General features: G+C 51.2%; 1 protein-coding gene across 1 annotated transcript in view; it reads left to right on the forward strand.

Moving 5' to 3' along the window:
* Positions 1-19,935, forward strand: part of Xxylt1 (xyloside xylosyltransferase 1) — a 145,481-nt gene that overhangs the window by 83,674 nt on the left and 41,872 nt on the right. The window contains exon 3 of the mRNA XM_028894051.2: positions 6,271-6,403. Within this exon, the coding sequence (XP_028749884.1) occupies positions 6,271-6,403 (133 nt within the window). The remainder of the gene's footprint in view (positions 1-6,270; positions 6,404-19,935) is intronic.

Consider the following 19,935-nt stretch of genomic DNA (forward strand, 5'->3'; position numbering starts at 1 on the left):
ATAGAGGCCTGAGTGTGACAGTCAGCCAGCCAGGGAAGGCCCCTGGGCAGTTGCTGCCTTGCTGGGCTGTCGGAGGTAAGTGGCCACGCCTCCCTGAGCCTGTGCTTCCACCTTTGGAAGTGGGAGGTACTTCTCCCTTAGTAAATCAGCAAAAGTAGAGACCCCAGCACGGGCCGGCACTGGAACCTTCTCCTGCTTCTAGAGAGGAAGTGTGTGTCTGACCAGTGCCCAAGGTCCTGGACTGGCATATTCTCTGATGGTTCTTTAGAGCAACTATTCCCATGGCGAGCCAGCTGGGCAGCAGCTGGGGCTTCTGTTGCAGAGAGAATCATGAAGGGTGTTTTGAGAGTCAAGGCCAGAGCCAGTTGGGAAGGACCCAAGTTTCCTGCTGGATGTGAAAACCAGCAGAGCCAGCGCTACCCATTAAGCCCCCTCAGGGACACATCCATCTCATGCTTGGACAGCGCCCCCAAAGGAGAAGCCAGGCTGGTAAGAAGCAGGACTGTGCCCCTCTGTCTCCCAAGCATCCCCTCTAGGTTCATGACCTCTCATGGGTGGGGGACATCTCTGTCCCTTCAGTTGCTCTCTGGCTCCTGCAGGCCAGAGGCTCTGCCCACAGCAGCTAAAAAGCAGCAGGTGTGGTAAGCCAGGGGGCACATCGCAGCAGTGTTTCAGGCCAGGGAAAATGAGCTGCTCTCCAGGGGTCTGCTGCCAGAGCCATCAGACCCTAGGGGCACACAGCTGGACAGCATTTCCCTCCTGCAGACCCGCAGTGGCCGCTGGGAAGCCAGCTAGGGCTATGGTCAGTGAGCTCTCCCACATGCTATAAATGCTTATATCTGGTCAGCAGAAGCAGATTCCGAACAGGGGGGAAAGTGTTTGTTGGCCTGTTAACCTGCTCTTCCGGGAAGGTCTTTCTCTCCCCTCGTGGTATTTCCCACCATGGAGGCCGTGCCTACCTACACCCCTCTCCTCATCCCTTCCTGACCCTGTGTGCTGCCTATTGTGTTTGTGTGCTAACGTGTGTCTGCCAGGAATTGTTTCCGAGGACAGAGAAGGGAGGGCAGAGGAAAGGAGTGAGTCTCTCTCTCTCTCTTTTTCCTTCTGGGGCTTTTTTTCTCTTGTTTGTTTTGGGGTGTCATTAAGTATTCAGTCTGGCTTGTAATTCCATCCGCAGTCAGATGCCATGCTTGTGGCTGGCTTAATTGGAAGCTGATGATGACTTGCTCCGAGCTCATTTCCACAGGGGATTGTTGAGTTGGGACTGTCCCAGCCAGTCTGGATGTCATGACTGAGGCCTTCTGTGGCATAGTCCCAGCTTGCCTGGCTTGGCCTTGAACCCTAGCAGCAGGCATTGGCTTGCAAAGCCCAGAAACAGTCAGAATCTCTGGAGAAGGACTCTAGGACCAGCTGTGATGGTAGTGGTGGGGTCACAGAGGTCTAGGAAGGCACATTGGTAGCCAGAGTGCTCCATCTGTCCTTCTTTTCCAAGCTTAGGAGAGCCAGGTTCTAGTTAGAGCTATCTCTTTGGCCTGAGACTAGTCAGGAGAGTGAAGATGAGCAGGTATATCTCTGTGAACATGGAGCCCACACCGGAGAGCGCCCCCCCTCACCAACCCACCAGATTCTTCCCCTCTTCCCACTGTGACTTGACATCCTTCAGTGCTTACCAGACTCTCACCCACCATAAAGACCACTGTCTGACACCCCGACTGCACCCCACAGTGGACATGCCTGATAGTCCTCCATGCTCTGTCTTCCCCCAGGAGGCCGGTCAGCCAGTGGCCGACCATGGAGCTCTCCCAGGGAGAATAGTCAGGACAGGTGTGCTCCTCAGATGCTGGGCCACCGAGAACTTTGCTCTCCCCCCAAAAGGAGGCAATGCCACAGGTGCACATCAGTACCTGAGTTTGTACTTATGTGGCTCCAGCCCGTGGGCAGGTCTGTGAGCATGGGGTCTGCCGGAAGGCTCAGCTCACTGGATGCAGAAACAGATCCTCTTCCAGTATAAGTACATGTCACTACAGCAGGGGCCTGTGGGTGGGCGTGGTCAGCAAGTGACTTTCTACCGGCTGTGCCGGGGTCACACACCTGGCAATGAGGTGGTGTCTCCATGGGCATCCTTGGGTCTAGAATGTTCAGTGTGGCTTCTGTCTCCCTTTGAGTTTGTCACAACTCAGGTATATTCCTAAGGATGTAAAGACTGCTGGTTTCTCAGATGCTGAGAGGATATGGAGGCTGTGGAGACTTTCCCTGAAAGCTGGCTGGAGCCGTGTTGGAGTGTGAGGGTCTCATTTCTGTTCATCTTCAGATTTACATGATTATGGCTGATGGGCATACTCCATGATACATTGTTTTGCTCTCTAGGATTTTGTGGCCCACATTAGGAGAGGATGGATGAGGTTAGATAACCAGAGACCGTCAATGAGGGAGGTAGGGATTTGAGTTCTGGGATCAACTTTGCTTCTTAGCTTGAGTGTCTTGACATATCCCTTGTCTTGATGGCCCTCACTTTTCTGAGCTGTAAAATGGGTAGGTTGACCTCAGTTATTACCAGGCTTTGTAGTAGGACTTGCTTGTCGGACTTTCCTTTGGGAACCTCCAGCTCCCAAATAATGACATGGTGACTTCTTATGAATTACCAAAGCTTAGCCTTAGCTTGGGCTTGTTCACAACCAGCTCTTATAACTTAATTAACCTGTTCATATTAACCTACATTCTGCCACGTGGCTCATTGCCTTTCCTCCATGATGTAGGTCTCCTCCTCCACATCTTACTGATGAAATCCTAGATTCATCTGGAGTTCCTCTCTCTCCCTGCAAGACCCGCCTATTCTCTCCTGCCTAGCTATTGGCCATTTAGCTCTTCATTAAACCAATCGGAAGGCGCCTTGGCAAAGACAACTTCACAGTGTACAAAAAGATTATCCCACGAGGCTTCCTCTCCAGGGCTGTCATCTCAGATTATCTGTCCTCCTTTTTGTTGTCTTCTCACAGTGTTTGGACAGGGACGTCCCAACAGCTCTTCTCTCCAGAGTCCTATCTCATGCACCACAGCTTTCATTTAGTCTTTGATTTGGGGACTGTTGTAGAATATTATTTCAAGGTGTGTTACTTTTGTTTATATTACATTTTTGTTTAACTCTGAAGCTGTGTTACTGTGCCTGTCTAAAACACCTGATGGTCTAATAAAGAGCTGAACATCCAATAACAAGGCAGGAGAAAGGATAGGCTGGGCTGGCAGGCAGAGAGAATAAATAGAAGGAGAAGAAAAAGAGAGGAAGTGAGGAGCGAAAAGAGAAGAGAGGAAGAGTCCAGGGGTCAGCCACACAGCCACACAGCAAGCCACAGAGTAAGAAGTAAGGAAAGGTATTATAGAAAGGTAAAAGCCCAGAGGCAAAAGATAGACGGAATAATTTAAGAAAAGCTGGCAAGAAACAAGCCAAGTTAAGGTGAGCATTCATAACTAAGAATAAGACTCCATGTGGTTTATTTGGGAGCTGGGTGGCAGCCCCCCAAAGAGTAAAACAAACAACAACAGGGGCCATCATCTCAGTTAGCCCTGAGTTTTATGTGGTCTGGCCACCCACCCACACACACCGTATCTCCCTGAGGTTGTCACTCAGGCTGTCCCCACATAGAAACCTCCCCTTGTCATAGGCTTTCTGTGTTTCCTATGCGACCTCCCGGATGGAGTTCCCACAGAGAGACGGCTGTGCCGAGGCCGGAGTCTGGGGAGCAGGTCTGAGGAGCTGCAGTGGTCCTCCTAAGCGCCAGCCTCTCTTCAGCGGTGACACTGGCATCTTGTGTCCTCACTTTATAAAAGAAAGGCCTTTGGTTGGTGCCCATGTGATGGTGCAGGCTGCCCAGAGCTGTGGACTCCCTGAACAGATGGGGGTGTCCTTTGCCCAGCCTGGGTCTGGCATTCTGCCCCCAGGTGAAGAGTCGCTCCATGGTGAGCTGCACCCGCTCTCCATGCAGGGCTGACATGGGGAACACTGTCTCTCTGAGAGGTGTTTTACAAATGAGTTATAATCCGTGCTCCAGCATCTCAGATTTCTGTGTTGTGGGGCTACATTGGACCCCTCCTAGCCATTCCCTAAGAGCAGGGAAAGTGCTCAGGTTATGGAAGGGCTCTTTAAGACAGGAACTCTACCAGTGAGGGAGAAAGGGCTCTTGAAGTCTCTCCAGTGGTCCTTTAGTAATGTAAGTACTAAAATTGGACCATTGCCGAGATTAGTACAACCTCTGAGTAAAGAAGCATCATCCCAGGTCTGCTGTGCCACCTCCTAGTGCACACCATCCTCTAGGGATGTGCTTCTAGGAGGAGGCAGTGATGGATGGCTGGAGATGTTGGCCATGCGGGATAGATGAGGCCACGATTGCCCACCAGGACCTGCCCAGAGCTGCTGCAGAACACGAAGACTGTCATGCCCGGACATCCAGAGGGTGCACACGGCAAGGGATGGGCTTTCCTGTGCACTGATGCTGATGGCTTCTGTCTCAGAAGTGTTTCGAGTACAGTGAAATTACTGTGATGGCTTTGTTTTCTTCCTTTGGGGGGAAAAAGATACTAGTTCTTCTAAAACTGGGACTTCTACCCATTAGTGGTTGACAGAAATCTCTGGGGAAGTGGAGCTGAGACCTTTCTTACCTTCACAGCCCTGTCAGCCTCTCTGGCCAAGCCCTAGTCCCTGCCCCATCATTCACAGACTCAGGGGACCTGACTTGACTGCTGGAGATGCTAGTGTGTCCGTCTGTCTCCCCAGGTCTCTGCTTTCCTGTATGTAAGGGCTGCTTGAGATCTGGGTGTGAATGCTCATGCCACAGGCAGTGGACAAAAAGAGAAACGGCTGGAGAAAATGTGTGTGGTCTGGGGTGTCTCTAAGTCCAGACAGCCGACCACTGGTAGCTCCACGTCAGAACTGGGGGCTGTGACTTTCACTCTAGACATTGTTTCCTGGCAAACATTGCCTGTCATCAGTGTCCTTCCCCTGTGTCCTTGGGCTGCCTTGTAGAGCAGCAGGACCCCTGTGGCCTGGGTCTACTCTCCACCCCTTGGCTTAGGGCCGTGTCCCAAGGCCAGCAGACTCACTGCTTAGGCTTCTAGACACAGACTCCCGGTTATTAGCAGTCAGCTCCGACTTCTGGGCTTTGGTTTTGTCATTGTTTGTGGACACTGGAGTGTCTTCACACTTCTTATGGGGGTCGCAGTGTGGTGCTGGCAGCCTTGGGGTCCTTATTTGCCTGGGCAGACCTTCCTTCCCCAGCCTCTGCTGCAGAGGGCAGAACAGCCTGCTGCTCTCGGGCTTTGCTCTGTCCTGAGTAGCTGGATTCTCGTCTGTTGTAGCTTTGACTCTTCTGTTGTAGGAAAGTCACATAGAATGTCAATTAGGGCTTTGTTTCTGCATCACAAAGGAAATTAGAACAAGTAACAAACGAACCCTTTTTTCTCACATCGCAAGTTGTGATTTCTCCATAAACCAACTTAGAGAATGGCCATTGCTTCCCCGAACACCCCTGAGTGTCGGTCCACTGCCGATCCTGCTCCACTCATAGAGGCCAAAGTACCTAAGGGGGTGGGGTGGTCTGTGTCCTCAGAGAGCTGCGACGCCCTGCAGCTGAGCAGGCAAGGAAGGGTGGCTGAGGGCAAGAGGAGGCGCCCCGAGCTCTACGGTGGGCATGGACCTCACTTCACCCACCCATTCCTGCCCACGCTCAGGACCTAGCCCAGATCTCTCTCTCCCAGGAAGTCTCACAGAAGTTTGCAGCACACTGTATCCAGGCCTGAGATGGTAGTATCTTTTACCCGTCTTGTGTGGCAGCCTTTGACACTTGTGCCCCCGAGTGAAATCACCTGGATGCCGTAGCTTTACACAGGGTGTCCATGGTGCATGCCATCCGGGACAGACGCTTTGGGAGTGAAACACACCTAGTCGGCAGGCTAGATGGGCAGATGGGCCCTTGGACTTGAACAGAATGGATGCTGCGTTAGAGAGGGCTTCTGGTCGCTGAAAGTGACTTTGAACCATTCAACAACTACAGCAACAAGCCGGTGGCCTTCTGGGTTCTCTTCTGTACTCTGCCAGGTGCCAAGTCTCCCAGGATGTGGGCCTGTGTCTGTCATTTTTTATTTTGTGAGGGTCATTATGCATCCCAAACTGCCTCAGATCCCAGTCCCCCTGCCCCAGCCTCCCGAGTGAGTAGCTGGATTGCAGAGGTATGGTAGCATACCTAGTCTCACTGCCCTTTTTTGAAATTACTCCTCCAGAGATCCTGCGGATCATCCAGCTGGACCTTGACCTGAAGTATAAGACCAACATCCGAGAGCTGTTCGAGGAGTTTGACAACTTCCTGCCGGGTGCTGTTATCGGCATAGCCAGAGAGATGCAGCCTGTGTACAGGTAGGTGCTGGCTGCTGGAGGCTGCAGCCGGAGGACCCCTCCATCCTGCCCTCTCTCTTCCCGCTCATGGCTGCTTGGGTGCGGCAGCACGTGGTCTTTCTGTACTTGGAAGCGTGTCTGCACATCCGGCCGACAGATGATGGCACTGATGAAGAGGGGGTCTGCCCTGGGGCTGGAGAGGCTGCCTTCTTAAGAGTGGGGGATTCTGGGACGTTTCCTTCTAAAGCCCAGTTTTCAGGTTGTTGACTCTGGTTAAGCTCACAGGGTTAGAAGCCTAGACTTTCTCTCACAGTGGTGTCAGGATTTCCCCTCCAGCCTGGAGAGCTGGGTGTTCATTGACCTCATGTCACAGCGGCTGTCACACCTAAGGAGAGTGGGTGGACAGTGCAGAGGGAGGAGCAGCAGCTGGGGACACAGATGGGTCTGTGCTGATCAGGGTAAACAGGCACTTTCTGTCAACATCACAGAGACGTTCCTGTAACTGAAGCTGGGAGACATGCTCAAGAGTGTCCTCTGCACCGCTTCAATGTTCTTGACAGCAAAGTGGCTAAATAAAATGTATCCACTCCATTGAGTACCATGTAGCAGTAAAAACACACACACACACACACACAACACACACAGTAGCTGGAGATGATGATAGGCAAAACAAAGTGGCACGCTCCTGAGGCAAACACCGGTGCTGAAAATCACAGGAGGAACCAAGGAGATGCTCTCCAAAGCCAGCACCGGTCTTGGGGGGGGGGCAGGGGGGGCGGTGGTGCTTTGTGCCTCCCCTCCCCACCCCTGCAGTGGTTATGCACGTATTGCACATACGTTACGTTCAAAGAGGGAGAAAGAGGTAAGACTAGCAGAAGTAGGTTTGGATCCGAAGCTAGTTTCACAGCTGAGCCTTTGGTGTCCCATGTTGTTGACTCACCCTCCCCACCCCCACCTCTGACTGATTGATCGGCGCGGCCTCCCTCAAAGCCAGCTCTGGTCAGGTTTGCTCCGGAAGACCTGGAATTCTTCCTCCCGGGGCTCCTGGGGCCCTTTGTTCCGGGCGCCTTCATGCTGGCTCAAATGCCGGGAGCTAGAAGTCCTCAGAGAGCGGCTGGCCCTGGCATCTAGTGACTCAGCGTGAGTTTTCCCCCACAGAAGGAGGGCAGAGACAGGCTGGGGTTAGTGGTGGCTCTTTGGAGTCTCAGATCACATAACAGGAAATTCCTGCCAGGGCCTCAAATGAGCTGAGAACTCCTGGGGCTTTGTGGGCTGGTTCCCTTACATAATGCTGACTCAGGTTCCCCAGAGGAATACCTGCCATGTTGCCTACAGAAGGCTGCCCCCGAGACAGGCAACAAGAACAGTAAATGTCAAGTCCTGGGCTCCAGTCCTGAGACCTTGGCACCCCTTTAAAAGGGGGAGCAGAGGACTTCCTCTTCCTCCAGCTTTGGTGCTCATGGGTCCTGCACCCTGCTGACCTTCAGCCACTGTATGCACTGAGCCCCTCCTGCTGAGACCCAGGCCCTAGGACGTTTAGACTGCCTGGTTACAGACTGTTACATCAGCAACACCCGCAAGACAAGGTTGGCTCTTCTCTTTATAGTACAGTAAAACCTCATCACACTTGTTACCGATCACCTTGGCCAGTTTGTTTTCTGCAAAACTAGGGTTTTATAACGGAGGACTTAAATCACTTTAATTATCTGGCCTTCCCAAAAGAAACACCTGAAAGGCGGTAGATTCCAATGAAGTTTCCCTTACTTTCATTATGTGCAGTGAGAACCATGAGAACCGGCTACTGGCAGAGTCTTAAGAATGCCACTCAGTCAACAGACATTGACCCTTGGCCGTATACCATCCCTAAAGGTCCCTAAGAACGCAAATGAGTGTCCGCACTTCCCTGTCCAAGGTCACCTGTTACAGTGTATGCGCTTAGTGTTTGCTGGGCCTCAGGACGCGTTGGCTGGTGGCAGACCATGAGTACGGCTTGTGTGTATGTGTGTCTGTGCACATGGCCTTTATCCGTATGGAACCTGGAGAGCCCAGGGACCTGAGAGATCACTGAGAGCTGTCCCCTGCTTTGGAGAATTCACCGGCTGGGGATCAGGAAGGGAGGTGGGGGTCGGGCGGTGGGCGGGAAAGGTGGGGAGAAGAGAAGAGTCTAATGGTCCCTACACAAGTGCAGGTGGAGCTGAGCCCGTCTTCTGCGTGGACACTGGGCCCCGCTCCTTAGAGCGACATGGGGGACCCACCGCCCAGGCATCAGTCCTGTCTACTGCCGGCAGAGTCCCTCCCCAAGTGGCCCGACGTGATGTGGACAAGTCACTTGTTGTGAGCGGATCTGAAACGGGAAACAAAATGCTGCAGCTCTGAGTGCACCGTGACTGGTTAAGCAAGTGCACTTGGTTCTGGAAATTCACTGAGAGGAATAGGCTCCAGTCGCCCAGCTGTGGGAGTTTTATAGTCACTTGTCCCGCAGTTACTACACTTCAAAGGACACACACAGCAAGTCATTTTGATGGTGGCTTCCCCTCTATTGTGAGTCGTGAAATGTCTCAGGCTTCCAGGAGGGTGGGGAGAAGTGTTTCCCACTATGCATTTGACAAATGGCTTTTTACATTTTCCCCCCTACAAACACATCAAACCGACTGCTTTCTGGACAGGGAAAGGCTGGAGTCTGGATAGAGGATGCTTTCCTCCCTGGGTCCCTGGTACAGTTTGGTCGAGTCATCTGAGAATCAAGGTCATCTTGGGTAGAATGCTGCCCTTCTCTCCTCTGACCTTTCTGTGCTGCTTTGTCTGAACTGGACCCGATGAGCTTCTCTGTGGCGCTCTGTGTGACTGGGGTGAATGGTCAAAGGGAAAGAGACCCCGAGGCCTGCTCCCCAAACCCACACCTGAAGTTTAGAGACATGGATGTGTGGGATGGCTTCCTGTGAGTGCATTAGACATGCAAGAAGCACTTGGGCCTTCTTTATGTGCATCCTGCAGAATTTAGTGTGATGTCACAGGAACAGCTGATGCAGCTTATGTAAAGGCATCAAGATGGACTCAGAAGCTAGTTAGCTGAGAGGGTGCTGCCAGTCACAGGATCCTGTTTTTTCCTGTGTGTGTGTGTGTGTGTGTACGCGCGCGCGTGCACCTGCATGGCAAAAAGTTGACTGTCATCCGTCTGCCCTGGAGCTGGCTGCCTGAGGAGCCTCTGAATGGCAGATTCGTTGGTAGGGACCAGCTTCTGGTGCATCCACCAGCCCCGCAGGCCACTGTGTCCTGGAACAAGCCCAGGCTCCCCACGAGGCTGTGGCCAGAGCAGCAGGGGGCCCTGTCAGTTCATGTCCCGGAGCCAGGAGTTGGCTTTCCTGTCAATGTTGCAGTATCCCTTCTTCAGCCTCTTGGACCACACGGCTGCTCATCGGGGACCTGTGCCAGCCTGCCTCCTTCCAGATGCTAGGATGGGCAGGCCCATCCAGCTTCTCTGCTCTTCCTTATCCTTCCCTGAGACTGGTACAGGACTCTCAGGGGCGTGCTGGGTAGGGAGGGAGGAGGACATGGACAGATCTCCACTGCTGCTGCTCTGCAGTCATGTGATCTTGAAATTAGGTAGTGTCTCTGAGGTTAGTCTCTTTAGCCAGAAGTGGAGAGTAGAGGTCTGTTCCCAGCAGAGCTGATGGGGATCCGTTAGATGATGATTTATGGTTCCAGGCAGTCCCGTGCCACCCCGCGTCCTAGCTCAGCCGCTGAGGAATGCTGTGGTGCAGGGGAGTCCCTTAGCCCCCAAGCCGTGTTCCCCTGTACGTGAAGTTGGGGCTAAGGTGATGTGAGTAGTGCCCCACCTCTGTGTTTGAGGAAGTTCTTACCTGCCATACAAGCCATACTTGCCTCTCATTTGGGGAGACTGAGAAACTATAAATTCTAGCTTCCTTGTCACTAAGATTGTGTGGATTCTGTGTTCTCCCTTTCCCTCCTCTCCCAAAGGAATCAGTCTCATCAGTTCGGCATCTGCGCACACACCAGACTGTCCTCTTACTGCACACTTTAAACAGGGTGGCGGGGGTATCTGCAGAGCGGAAGCTGACCGCCCTGTTACAGGAACAAGACTCCGTCTACAGTGACTGGAAACTTTTAACATCCCAAGAGGGTACTGGAGACCCAGGGGGTAACAGAGAAGGAGGTGTCCTGTGGAGTCTCTGTGGAGGCAGCCGGGATAGGCGAGTAATCCAGCAGGCCCAGCCCCTGCCCCACACCCCAGCCTGCCATCTGCTGCCTGCCTGCACGTTTACCATTGCCCTGTGGTGGACTGGCTGCTCTGCTTGTTTCCAGAGCTCAGACCAGGCCTCTTGCCCTTGTTCCATCTCCGGCCCGTGGGGATGTTAGTTTCCGGTTTGAGCCCCATGTGTCTTTTCTCCTGAACTCAAGATGTGGAGTAGGTGTTAGTGTGGTGTGGTGGCGCATGCTTATAATCTCAGTACTTGGAAGGCTAAGGCAGGAGGATTATGAACCCAGTTCTATGGCTACAAAGCAAATTTGAGGTCAACTTGGAATATGTAGACAGACCCTAGTGAAGCCAACCAAACAACAGACAAGCAAAAGGTAATTATTAAAAAGAAATAAAATACATTTTCATTGCTTACACAAGGATTATGTTGTCTTTAATCTGCAGTTTTATTGTGTAAGTGAACTTTCTGCTATTTTTATTTTTGGTTTTTTTGAGGCAAGGTCTTGAGAAAATTCAGGCTAGCCTCAAAATTGCAATCCTCCTGCTTCAACCTCTCCAGTGCTGCCATTACAGATTTATAGAGCCAAGCCCAACAACCCCTGCTTACATTCTTGTGAGTTTGGTTTGTGTCCACATAACAACATGCCATGAACGCCCTGTGCTTAACTCGGCCTTCGTTTGTTAAATGTTGCTAGTCTCCTGAATACTTTTTTTCCCACTGTTTATTCTGATGAACTTTTAACACATACAGACATGGACTCCATTCTAGTGCTCTGGCTAGTCCACAGTTCTTACCATGGAGTCCCAGGCGTGATGAACAGCAGGTGACCCCTTCCTGACACACTCTTCTCCCCAGATTATTTTGAATAAGCCCCAGGCATCATGCTGTCGACTCTGAAAGAGTCATTTCAGCCGCCTTTTGTAAGGTTCACTTGCCGGCACTGGCTTCGAGCTGAGCAGTTACGTGAACTCTCTGCTGTCTGCCTTCCAGTTCCTCAGCTGACAGGAGACATCTCACCTGCTGGCATTTGCTGTGTCTCTCCACATTGTCTTGTGTCAGGATGCTCACGTGACTGGTGCTTCTGGAAGGCTTCCTGGCTGACATACAGGCACGTGGCCCTTCTTCCTCAGAACCATCCCTTAGCATTCGTAAAATAGGACGTGAAGATAGAAGGTCAGTTCTCGGGTCCCTGACACTGGCAGATGAACTTCCGGGCCCCTGTCCTTGTGTTTGTCTTTAAGAAAGAAACAGAGATTGAGCCAACTAGTTTCCATTAAAAATAAAGTTTATAGTGGAACCCAGCCTCAGGTATCTCACTATAGCCTTGAAAAATGGATAGAAACAAGTTCCAGCATGATGCCAGAACCATCTTTAGAGATGCACCTTGGATGAACCACAAAGACGGTCTGCGTAGGGACTATAAACTTGGCTAAGGGGCCCTCGGTTTTATATTCTGCCTCCAAAATGCAAAGAACCGGGTAAGCTTTCTTCTGAAAGGCCTCTCTCGTCTCTCTGGTCACATCTGCTGGAAATGCACTTGCAGGCTTGGGCTCTGAGCCCACACGGGAAACTTACTAGGCATTTCTGGAAGGTCTGGCTGTGCAGAGAACCTGAACCTGTCCTCCAGAGGCTTGTAGCCTAGCAGAAGAGACCTTCTCCAGGTGGACTCTGGGAAATGCTACAACCGTACGTAGCAGAAGGGCTGTCCTTTTGTGGCCTGTTTGCCTTTGCCAACTCTCTCTCTGAATGAACCGTATTCGCAACCTAGGCAGCATAAAAGATTGGGGTGTGTGCATGCGTGCCATGGACAGCACCGTTGGGTCACAGTGGCCTGTGTGTAACAGGGACCCGTGGCAAACAGCGTGTGGAAAGGGCTAAATGTGATGGGCTGTGTGCACAGGGTGTCTTAGGATGGCTCCATGGCCACCTCAGACACAGGCTTCAGTTCCGTGACTTCATTTCTCCCGGTGACAAAGTGGCGTGGAGATTCAGTTCCCAGCCCCTGTACCTCCAGGCTAGCCGCAGACTTGGTTATTACGAAGACGTCAAGTGCTCAGACTGAGCTTGGTTTTGAATTGAGCGCCTTGTAACTCCTTTATACAAGCCTTTTACTATTGATTACGGAGAGTCCCTGGACTGCTTCCTCTGTTTGAGAATGGCTGAGTTCACCGCACCCCCAGCCCATCTAGGAGCTGAATATGTGAATGTGTTTGTTATTAGGGGACCTGGCCCTCCCAGCTGTCCCCATTCTTGGAACTTTTGTATCACTGTGTGTGAGAGAAGGAGCTAATGCCGGAGCTAGAGTTGCTTGCATACGATGAATGGCGTGTGTGCGTGTGTGCGTGCGTGCGTGCTGGGTCTCTGGCTGTGCAGATGAGCTCTCATTCTGAGGCTGGCCCATCTGATGGACTTTCGCAAGTGGGAAGTCATATAGGCTTGCGTGGGACCTCCTTAACGCCATCACTGTGGAGAAAGGTGCCGTGCATGTGGCTGCTTCTCTGCCTCCACTTGATTCCCCTTGGCCCTGTAAAAATATTACTGCCCCCTTAATAAAATGAAGCCCAGTGTCTGCGGGGAAACCCTCTCTCTGCTGCCAGAACCACCCTAGCTCCACCGGCCCGATGCTTGTGAACTTGGAACTATAAAAAAGGCAATATGACCCCAGCCCTCTACTCAGGCTGTAAGTGAACAAGATTTTTGTGTTCATAATAGTGTAATTGCAGTTCATTTTAGAGAGCTGGAAGATACTGTTGAAGCAAGACGGAGATATGAACATTAGTCCTCCTATTTAGAAGGAGTAACCAGAGTGGAGGAGGGAATCCCCCCCCCCCATGTCTTTGAACTGCTTCTTCTGTCAGGATGTGAGTAGGGTTTGGGAGGACTGGAGTATGACCCTGTCTACAGCCGCCTCTCCAGATAGTCCTCATGTTGTTTTCACTGTTGTCCAAGATTGAGCATCATACACTGATCAAGCAATGCACTTTTTCATACAGGGAGAAGTGCAGTCCTTGGCCTGTTTGGCCCACAGGAGACAGAAATGGCTGGGAACAGCTGTCTGATCTGCCTTTGCTAGCCAGAAGCCAGGGAGCTCTGGGAAGCCAGAGCTTGTGGATGCATGGGGCTAGCTGTGGAGTGCAGGTGCCTCCCGACCATCTGTGCAAACCGTGCTGGAAATCCCCAGGCCCCGGGCAGTCCCACACCGAAGATCAGATGGGGTGGACTATTGGTTGTTGTTGTTGGTGGTGGTTTTGTTTTTAAGTTATAAAATGAGAGGACATCTGATTAATTCCCAGGATTAAAAAAGGGGGGGATGATCATTTGGTGAATATAACTTACTGTAATAGGCAGAAGGGGCGTTCTGTGACTCAGAACTCAGGATACAGCCTGGAACAGTGTAGTTTCAGGAAAATACCTCCAGGAGGTAATACAAGTTTTTGAAGATAAAACAACAAAACAAAACAGAAGAAGAGTGGAGAGGGACAGAGAGAGGTTGATTGAAAGTCCTCCTCTGACGCTGGCTGAGTGGTGTGTCTGAAGGTTGGGCTGGGCATGGTTTTGGAGTGGGTTTGGTGGTGTTTTTTACATGAGCACTGGGCCAGTGTTGTCGTATCTGATTTTCCTTTTAAAGAGATTGGAGTCTTGGTTGGGCATGTTTAAATATTAACAATTAAGCAAGCACTCTACCAGCCAAACGGCGCCCTGCTGTGCCAGATGGAGCCCAGCTGCTGCCAGGTGGATCTGATGGAAAGCTCGCTCTTGCTGCCACCCTTGGCCAGGGCTCCGGAGTGCCTCAGGTAGCCAGTCTCAGATGCTGGTGCTGATGGTTTCTGGGTCCACTCTGTTTTGGCTCTTCAAATGTTTTCTCCCATTCCTTCAAATAGTTGTTGATTTTTATTGATAATTTTTAAAATTCCATAAAATTTTTTTCTAAGTAACCTCAGACCTAGCTAATAACAAGCAGCAGACCAAGAAAAATTCCTTTCCAGGAATGTAGTTCTGGAAGAAAATCGAGAGTGAATCAACAGACTCTGCATATAGTGGAGCTTGCCTATGTTAGCCTTAATCTGTATATGAGCATCTTCCCGTTGAGGTCTGAAGATGTTCTGGGGAAGAAATGGAGGAGAGGAACCCGTAAGAAGGTAGAGGGGAGAAAGCTGGAGTGATGGCAGCAGTTATATGTTCTGCTTCTCATCACTGCTCAGGAACCCCCTTTAGTCTGAGTCCTAGAACCTGCCTCTTCACTGCTCAGGAACCCCCTTTAGTCTGAGTTCTAGACCCTGCCTCTTCACCACTCTGGAACCTCCTTTGAGTCTGAGTTCTAGACCCTGCCTCTTCACCACTCTGGAACCTTTGAGTCTGAGTTCTAGAACTTGACTCTTTACCACTCAGGAACCTCATTTTAGCCTTAAGTTCTAGAACCTGCCTCTTCACTACTCTGGAACCTCCTTTGAGTCTGATGAGTCTGAGTTCTAGAACCTGCCTCTTCACCGCTCAGGAACACCCTTTAGTCTGAGTTCTAGAACCTGCCTCTTCCCTGCTCAGGAACACCCTTTAGTCTGAGTTCTAGAACCTGCCTCTTCACCACTCAGGAACCCCATTTGGCTCTTTTCTGCAAAAGTGGAACATCTCTGTGATCTCAGCCTCCTGGTATGGAAGCTTGGAGTATGTGCTGGGAATTAGCATGGATTTTCCTGTGGAGGGGGGTTGCCCACATGTCAATCTCTAGAGATGGCAAGCGCTGGTGCTCTGCCTTCCTGCCTCTTTCCTGTCACCGAGCTAGCTGATGCTCCTCCCTGCTAAGTGAAGGTGTTGGAGGATGAGGAGGAGGAGGAGGAGGGAAGTAGATTTGGGTAAGTGACTCAAGGAATTTCCTTCCTGTTCAGCTTCCTTTCTTTTTTCATAGATATCATTGTTTTTTGAGAGGTGGTAGTCCAGGCTGATCAGGAACTCATTCTGTAGCCCTGGGTGGCCTCAAACTTGCAGCCATTCTCCTGTCTCAGCCTCCCAAGTGCTAGGATTACAGGTGTGAGCACCATGCCCAGCTGCCTCTCTCCATAGAATTACCGTCTCAGGAATGGGATACCCGAGGGTATCTTATCTCATGTGAACATCTCCCCTACAGCATCCATGATTTATCTGGCCTCTGCTTAATCACGTCCTGCTATGGGGACCTGATAACTTCTAAAGCAGTCATTATTTTATTGCTGGACAAGCTCATGGGAATGCATTTCTTTTTTTAAAAAATATTTTATTTAATGTACATTGGTGTTTTGTCTGCATATATGTCTATGTGTCAGTTCTTGGAATTATAGATAGTTGTGAGCTGCCATGTGGGTGCTGAGAGTTGAACCCAGGTCCTCTGAAAGAGCAACCAGTGCCCTTAACCACTGAGCCATCTCTCCAGCCCCCAGAATTCATTTCTGTATGTTAAATCTGAAAGTCTGCTTCCCCATGTCTGCTACTCATTGTCTCAACTTGTGGTCTTTGAGGTCACAGGAATCATGTCTGCACTCCTCCTTGAGATGCTCTTGTTTTCTCTGGGTTATCCTTTGCCAGGGCTGGTAGTCTCCTTCCCACATGCACTCCTTCAGTGCCAGGTCTCGGGAGCACTGGCCAGTTGGAAATATGGATGGACGGCCTTCTGCCATGGCACTATGTCCCAGAGACAAGAAAGGCCTCTCTGAAGCAAGCCTATGCATATACACATTTCTTTTTTTTTTTTAACCTGGGTAGCAAGGTCTGAGTTTGTGTCTTCCCTGAGTCCCATCCTGGCATCCAGGAGGCTGACATGGTCAGTTCCTGATACACGAATGCGTGAGTATGTTCCCGGCAGCACTCATCTCCACCAGCCTGTGCTTGAGCCCTACTCTGGATTTGTTGAGGCTTGCCAAGACATGGCCTGCCCATAGCACAGCCCCTGTGTCCATTCCTCACTTGTATTCTCTCCTCTCTTTGAAGGATAAAATAGAATCAGATTTTCTGTGGGTCCGTTGTTCCTTTGGTTGATGGACTGGCTTGGCCATCCCCACAGAACCATGCAGCATACCCTGTCACCGTTCCTAAGCCATTGACCCCAACATGCTGCCTTCTCTCCCTGCTGTCTGTCAGGATGGATACCGTCCAAGTTTCCGGCCAGGCATGAGCCGTACATTTGATTGCTGTGAGTTCCAAGAGCTCTGCCCGCCAGAGCTTCCTGACGGCTGGAACTCAAGGCTGCGGGACACTTGGTATACCTTCCAAGGATTTTCAGCGGCTGCTCTGAGACCAACTGAGTGACACGGTTGTCATTTAACTTGAATTTTATATTGGAATAGAAGTGAACTAAAACGCTGGAATACCTGTGGTGTGCGTCTAGACTAACCTACAGAGGTCTTGGAAACCTTGGGCTTGGACCACAGAGTTCTAGTGTGGCTTTGTTCTGCAGGGGCCTTGGAGAGCCTGGCTGCTGGGAGGTTCTGGAAGTCGGGGGTGGAGGGGGGCTCAGCATTCGTAGGGGAAGAGCCCAGCTGCCACGTTGGAAACTGGGTTACTCCTCCTCTTTTCTCCGACTTCTGCCGAGGGAGGGCATGCTCTGAGTCCAGTGGGGAAGTCGGGGCAGAAGCTGGAGTCAGCCTGCCTGGGCTTGAACTGCAGCCGGTCCTCACCTACCTGTGTGACTTCGCCCTAGCTCTTTACCCAAGTGTGCCCTGGATGTTGTCTGTGTGCCGTATGTTTCTCAAGGGGATGCTGGGCTGTAAGAGTTAAATGAACTAATATTTGTCACATAAAAGAATGCCGGGCATGAATGTTGGACAAGTACTAGAAAAGTAAGGGTGCTGGGCCCTAAGAGCCTTTTAAACAGCAGACATCTGTCCGTGACTGTTGTCTATAGCAGAGATACTTAAACATGGAGTGCTTCTGATTCTAGAGACAGAACAACTGATTTCCATGGTACAGATGTGTTCCACTATTAGATGTTGTCACTTAAACTCTCTCTCCTGAAGGACTTTTGGTCACATGTTTGCCTACCACACTTCCAAAACTTTTGATCACCTTACTGTAGAAAAAAAGAGCCCTCCATGGGCCCTCTTCCCTCCACAGGGCTGGCCAAGCCTTCTTGCAGATGTCAGCTGCTCTAACTCGATGCCATTCAGGAAAATTAATTTTCCTCTTTTTGTCCCAGCAGCCATCTGCCAGCTCAGCAGGAAGGGCCCCCAACTTCCTCTGTCCTCCTCATTTTGCTCCTCTGTGATCTGCCTGATTCTACCAGGGCCCGGGGGTGGTGCCACACTGTCACCTGACTGCCTCTTCCACCCCGGCAGAGCTCTGGGATGACTGATTCTAAAATTAATCCCGCTAGAACTCAAGAACATTCAGTTTGCAGAGTGTAGCTGCTTCTATATTCATTAACCAGAAAACCCAGCTTTGACTAGAAGAGGATCGTGCATGTGACCAAATACTGAGAGAGGCAACTCAGAGGAGGAAATGCTTGTTTCCGCTCATGGCTTCAGTCCGTCCCAGCAGGGATGAGTTAGTCTGTAACTGTGGCCAAGAAGTGGAGGGGAGGATGCTGGCACTGGGAGGGCCCCAGCCTATGGGATGGTGCCACCCACATCAGAGGCACCACCTCATCTTAGTCCCCTCTGAACCCTCACAGACACATCCAGGGTGGTATCAGTCACGAGCCTCTAAGTAAAAGAGAGAATGAAAACATGGCACCCCCTGGCTTTCAGCTCTTACCTTGAGAAGGCTCGGCAACATCATCTTCCCAGTGAAGGCTGATGTGTTAGTGTCCCCAAAGGCCTTCTGTTCCCCTAGTTCAGCCTAGATTAGTGGTGAGCAGAGTGAGTCTACTTTGTAGCAGTGCTGACTTATACTTGGTGACTGCATCACACAGGACAGTCACTGTCCCAAGCACTTGGGTGTTTAGTTCCCAGACTCCGTGAACTAAATTCACGTGTTCCTATTCCGCTGTATAGACGAGGAAGCAGAGGTACAGAAAACTGTCCATGTGTCCACCCTGGGTTGAAACTGTGGACTTCTAAGCTGGAGCCCTGCTCTTGACCTGCTCTGGAGCCCTGGTCCCCTGAGTGTAACAGGTTCACAGTGGTCGCATTGAGTCCTTACTTCCTTACAAGTGAGGCCCTCACAGCCCAGGGCTCCTCCAAGCCTCACAGCTTCCAGCAAAATCTTCTGGCCCTGCTTGATTCTGACCCCCTCTCTGAACATCTCCTTTCATTTCAGTCTCTGTCTGCTGAGGCCCATGGAGGATGGACAAGATATTGTGCCCATTTTACAGAATTTGTGCAAAGTCATAAGTCTATGAAAAGGGGGCGGGCAAGCATCAAGCACCAGGCACAGCCTACTTCCTTTCCCCTCTGATGTCATGTTAACATCTTTTGTGGTAGAAATCGTTTGGGTGTGTCAGGTCACTGATAACACTCAGTGTGGAGTCTCAGAGGAGATGCATTTCTCACCTGCATGACTGACATGTGACTGGGGGGGGGGGGGGGGCAGAGTGTGAAATGACCAGTGGGCTTCCTGGGAGAATCTTGTCATGTGTGGAGCGGAGCTTGAAGAGATGCATGCTTCTGCTGCAGCAGATCCCAGAGCCCTTCTTTGTGGCTGCTGATCTGTGCGTTTTGCTGCAGTTGAGAACAGCTGTGCTTCAATAGCAAATGCTGCGTGTCGCTTAGCTCAGGACAGCTGCTGCAAAGCCAAGCTGCCAGCCTGTGCAGTGTTGATGAATGGGGCCAGATTGACGAAACCGCTAACCACCTTGCAGATGCTAGGCAGAACCTTTGCGGACACAGAAGACTGTCTGAAGTGGGCGGCTAAGAGATCTCTCAGCCTGTTTGTTCAGTCTGCTGACAGTCGTGTCAGGGTCAGAGCTTTGGTATTAGATGCCTGTAGTACAGTCAGAGGTTCCCAGTGATGAGAGGAAACAGGCTACAGAAAAGGGAGCCTTTCCTCTGTCTGAGCTCAGGCTGCAGGAAAGGAGCCAAGTGGCACATGTTGAGAGAAGTCCACATGTGAGAGAGTCCCACTTGTGAAGAGTCCCACATGTCGCCACTTGGAGAACTCATGGGCCTTGGTTGTGGTGTTGAATATGTAGACTCTGAGCTGAGCAAAGCTTGGCAACTCTGCCACATCGGGCTGTGCCATGCCTCATCCTTTGCAGCTCAGAGGTCAGAGCCACACCTGGTACAGCGTGAAGGCCCCTGTACTCTGGTTTCAGCTTGCTCTGTCCACCTTCTCTTCCCATATTGCCCTCTCTCCACAGCCTGGAATGGTGTTCACTGAGAGCTGTGATGATGTGAGTGTATCTGTTCACGTTTTCAGAGGTGCAAGTGT

This window comes from Peromyscus leucopus, chromosome 12 (assembly GCF_004664715.2).
Source record: "Peromyscus leucopus breed LL Stock chromosome 12, UCI_PerLeu_2.1, whole genome shotgun sequence".
Taxonomy (NCBI): Eukaryota; Metazoa; Chordata; class Mammalia; order Rodentia; family Cricetidae; genus Peromyscus; species Peromyscus leucopus.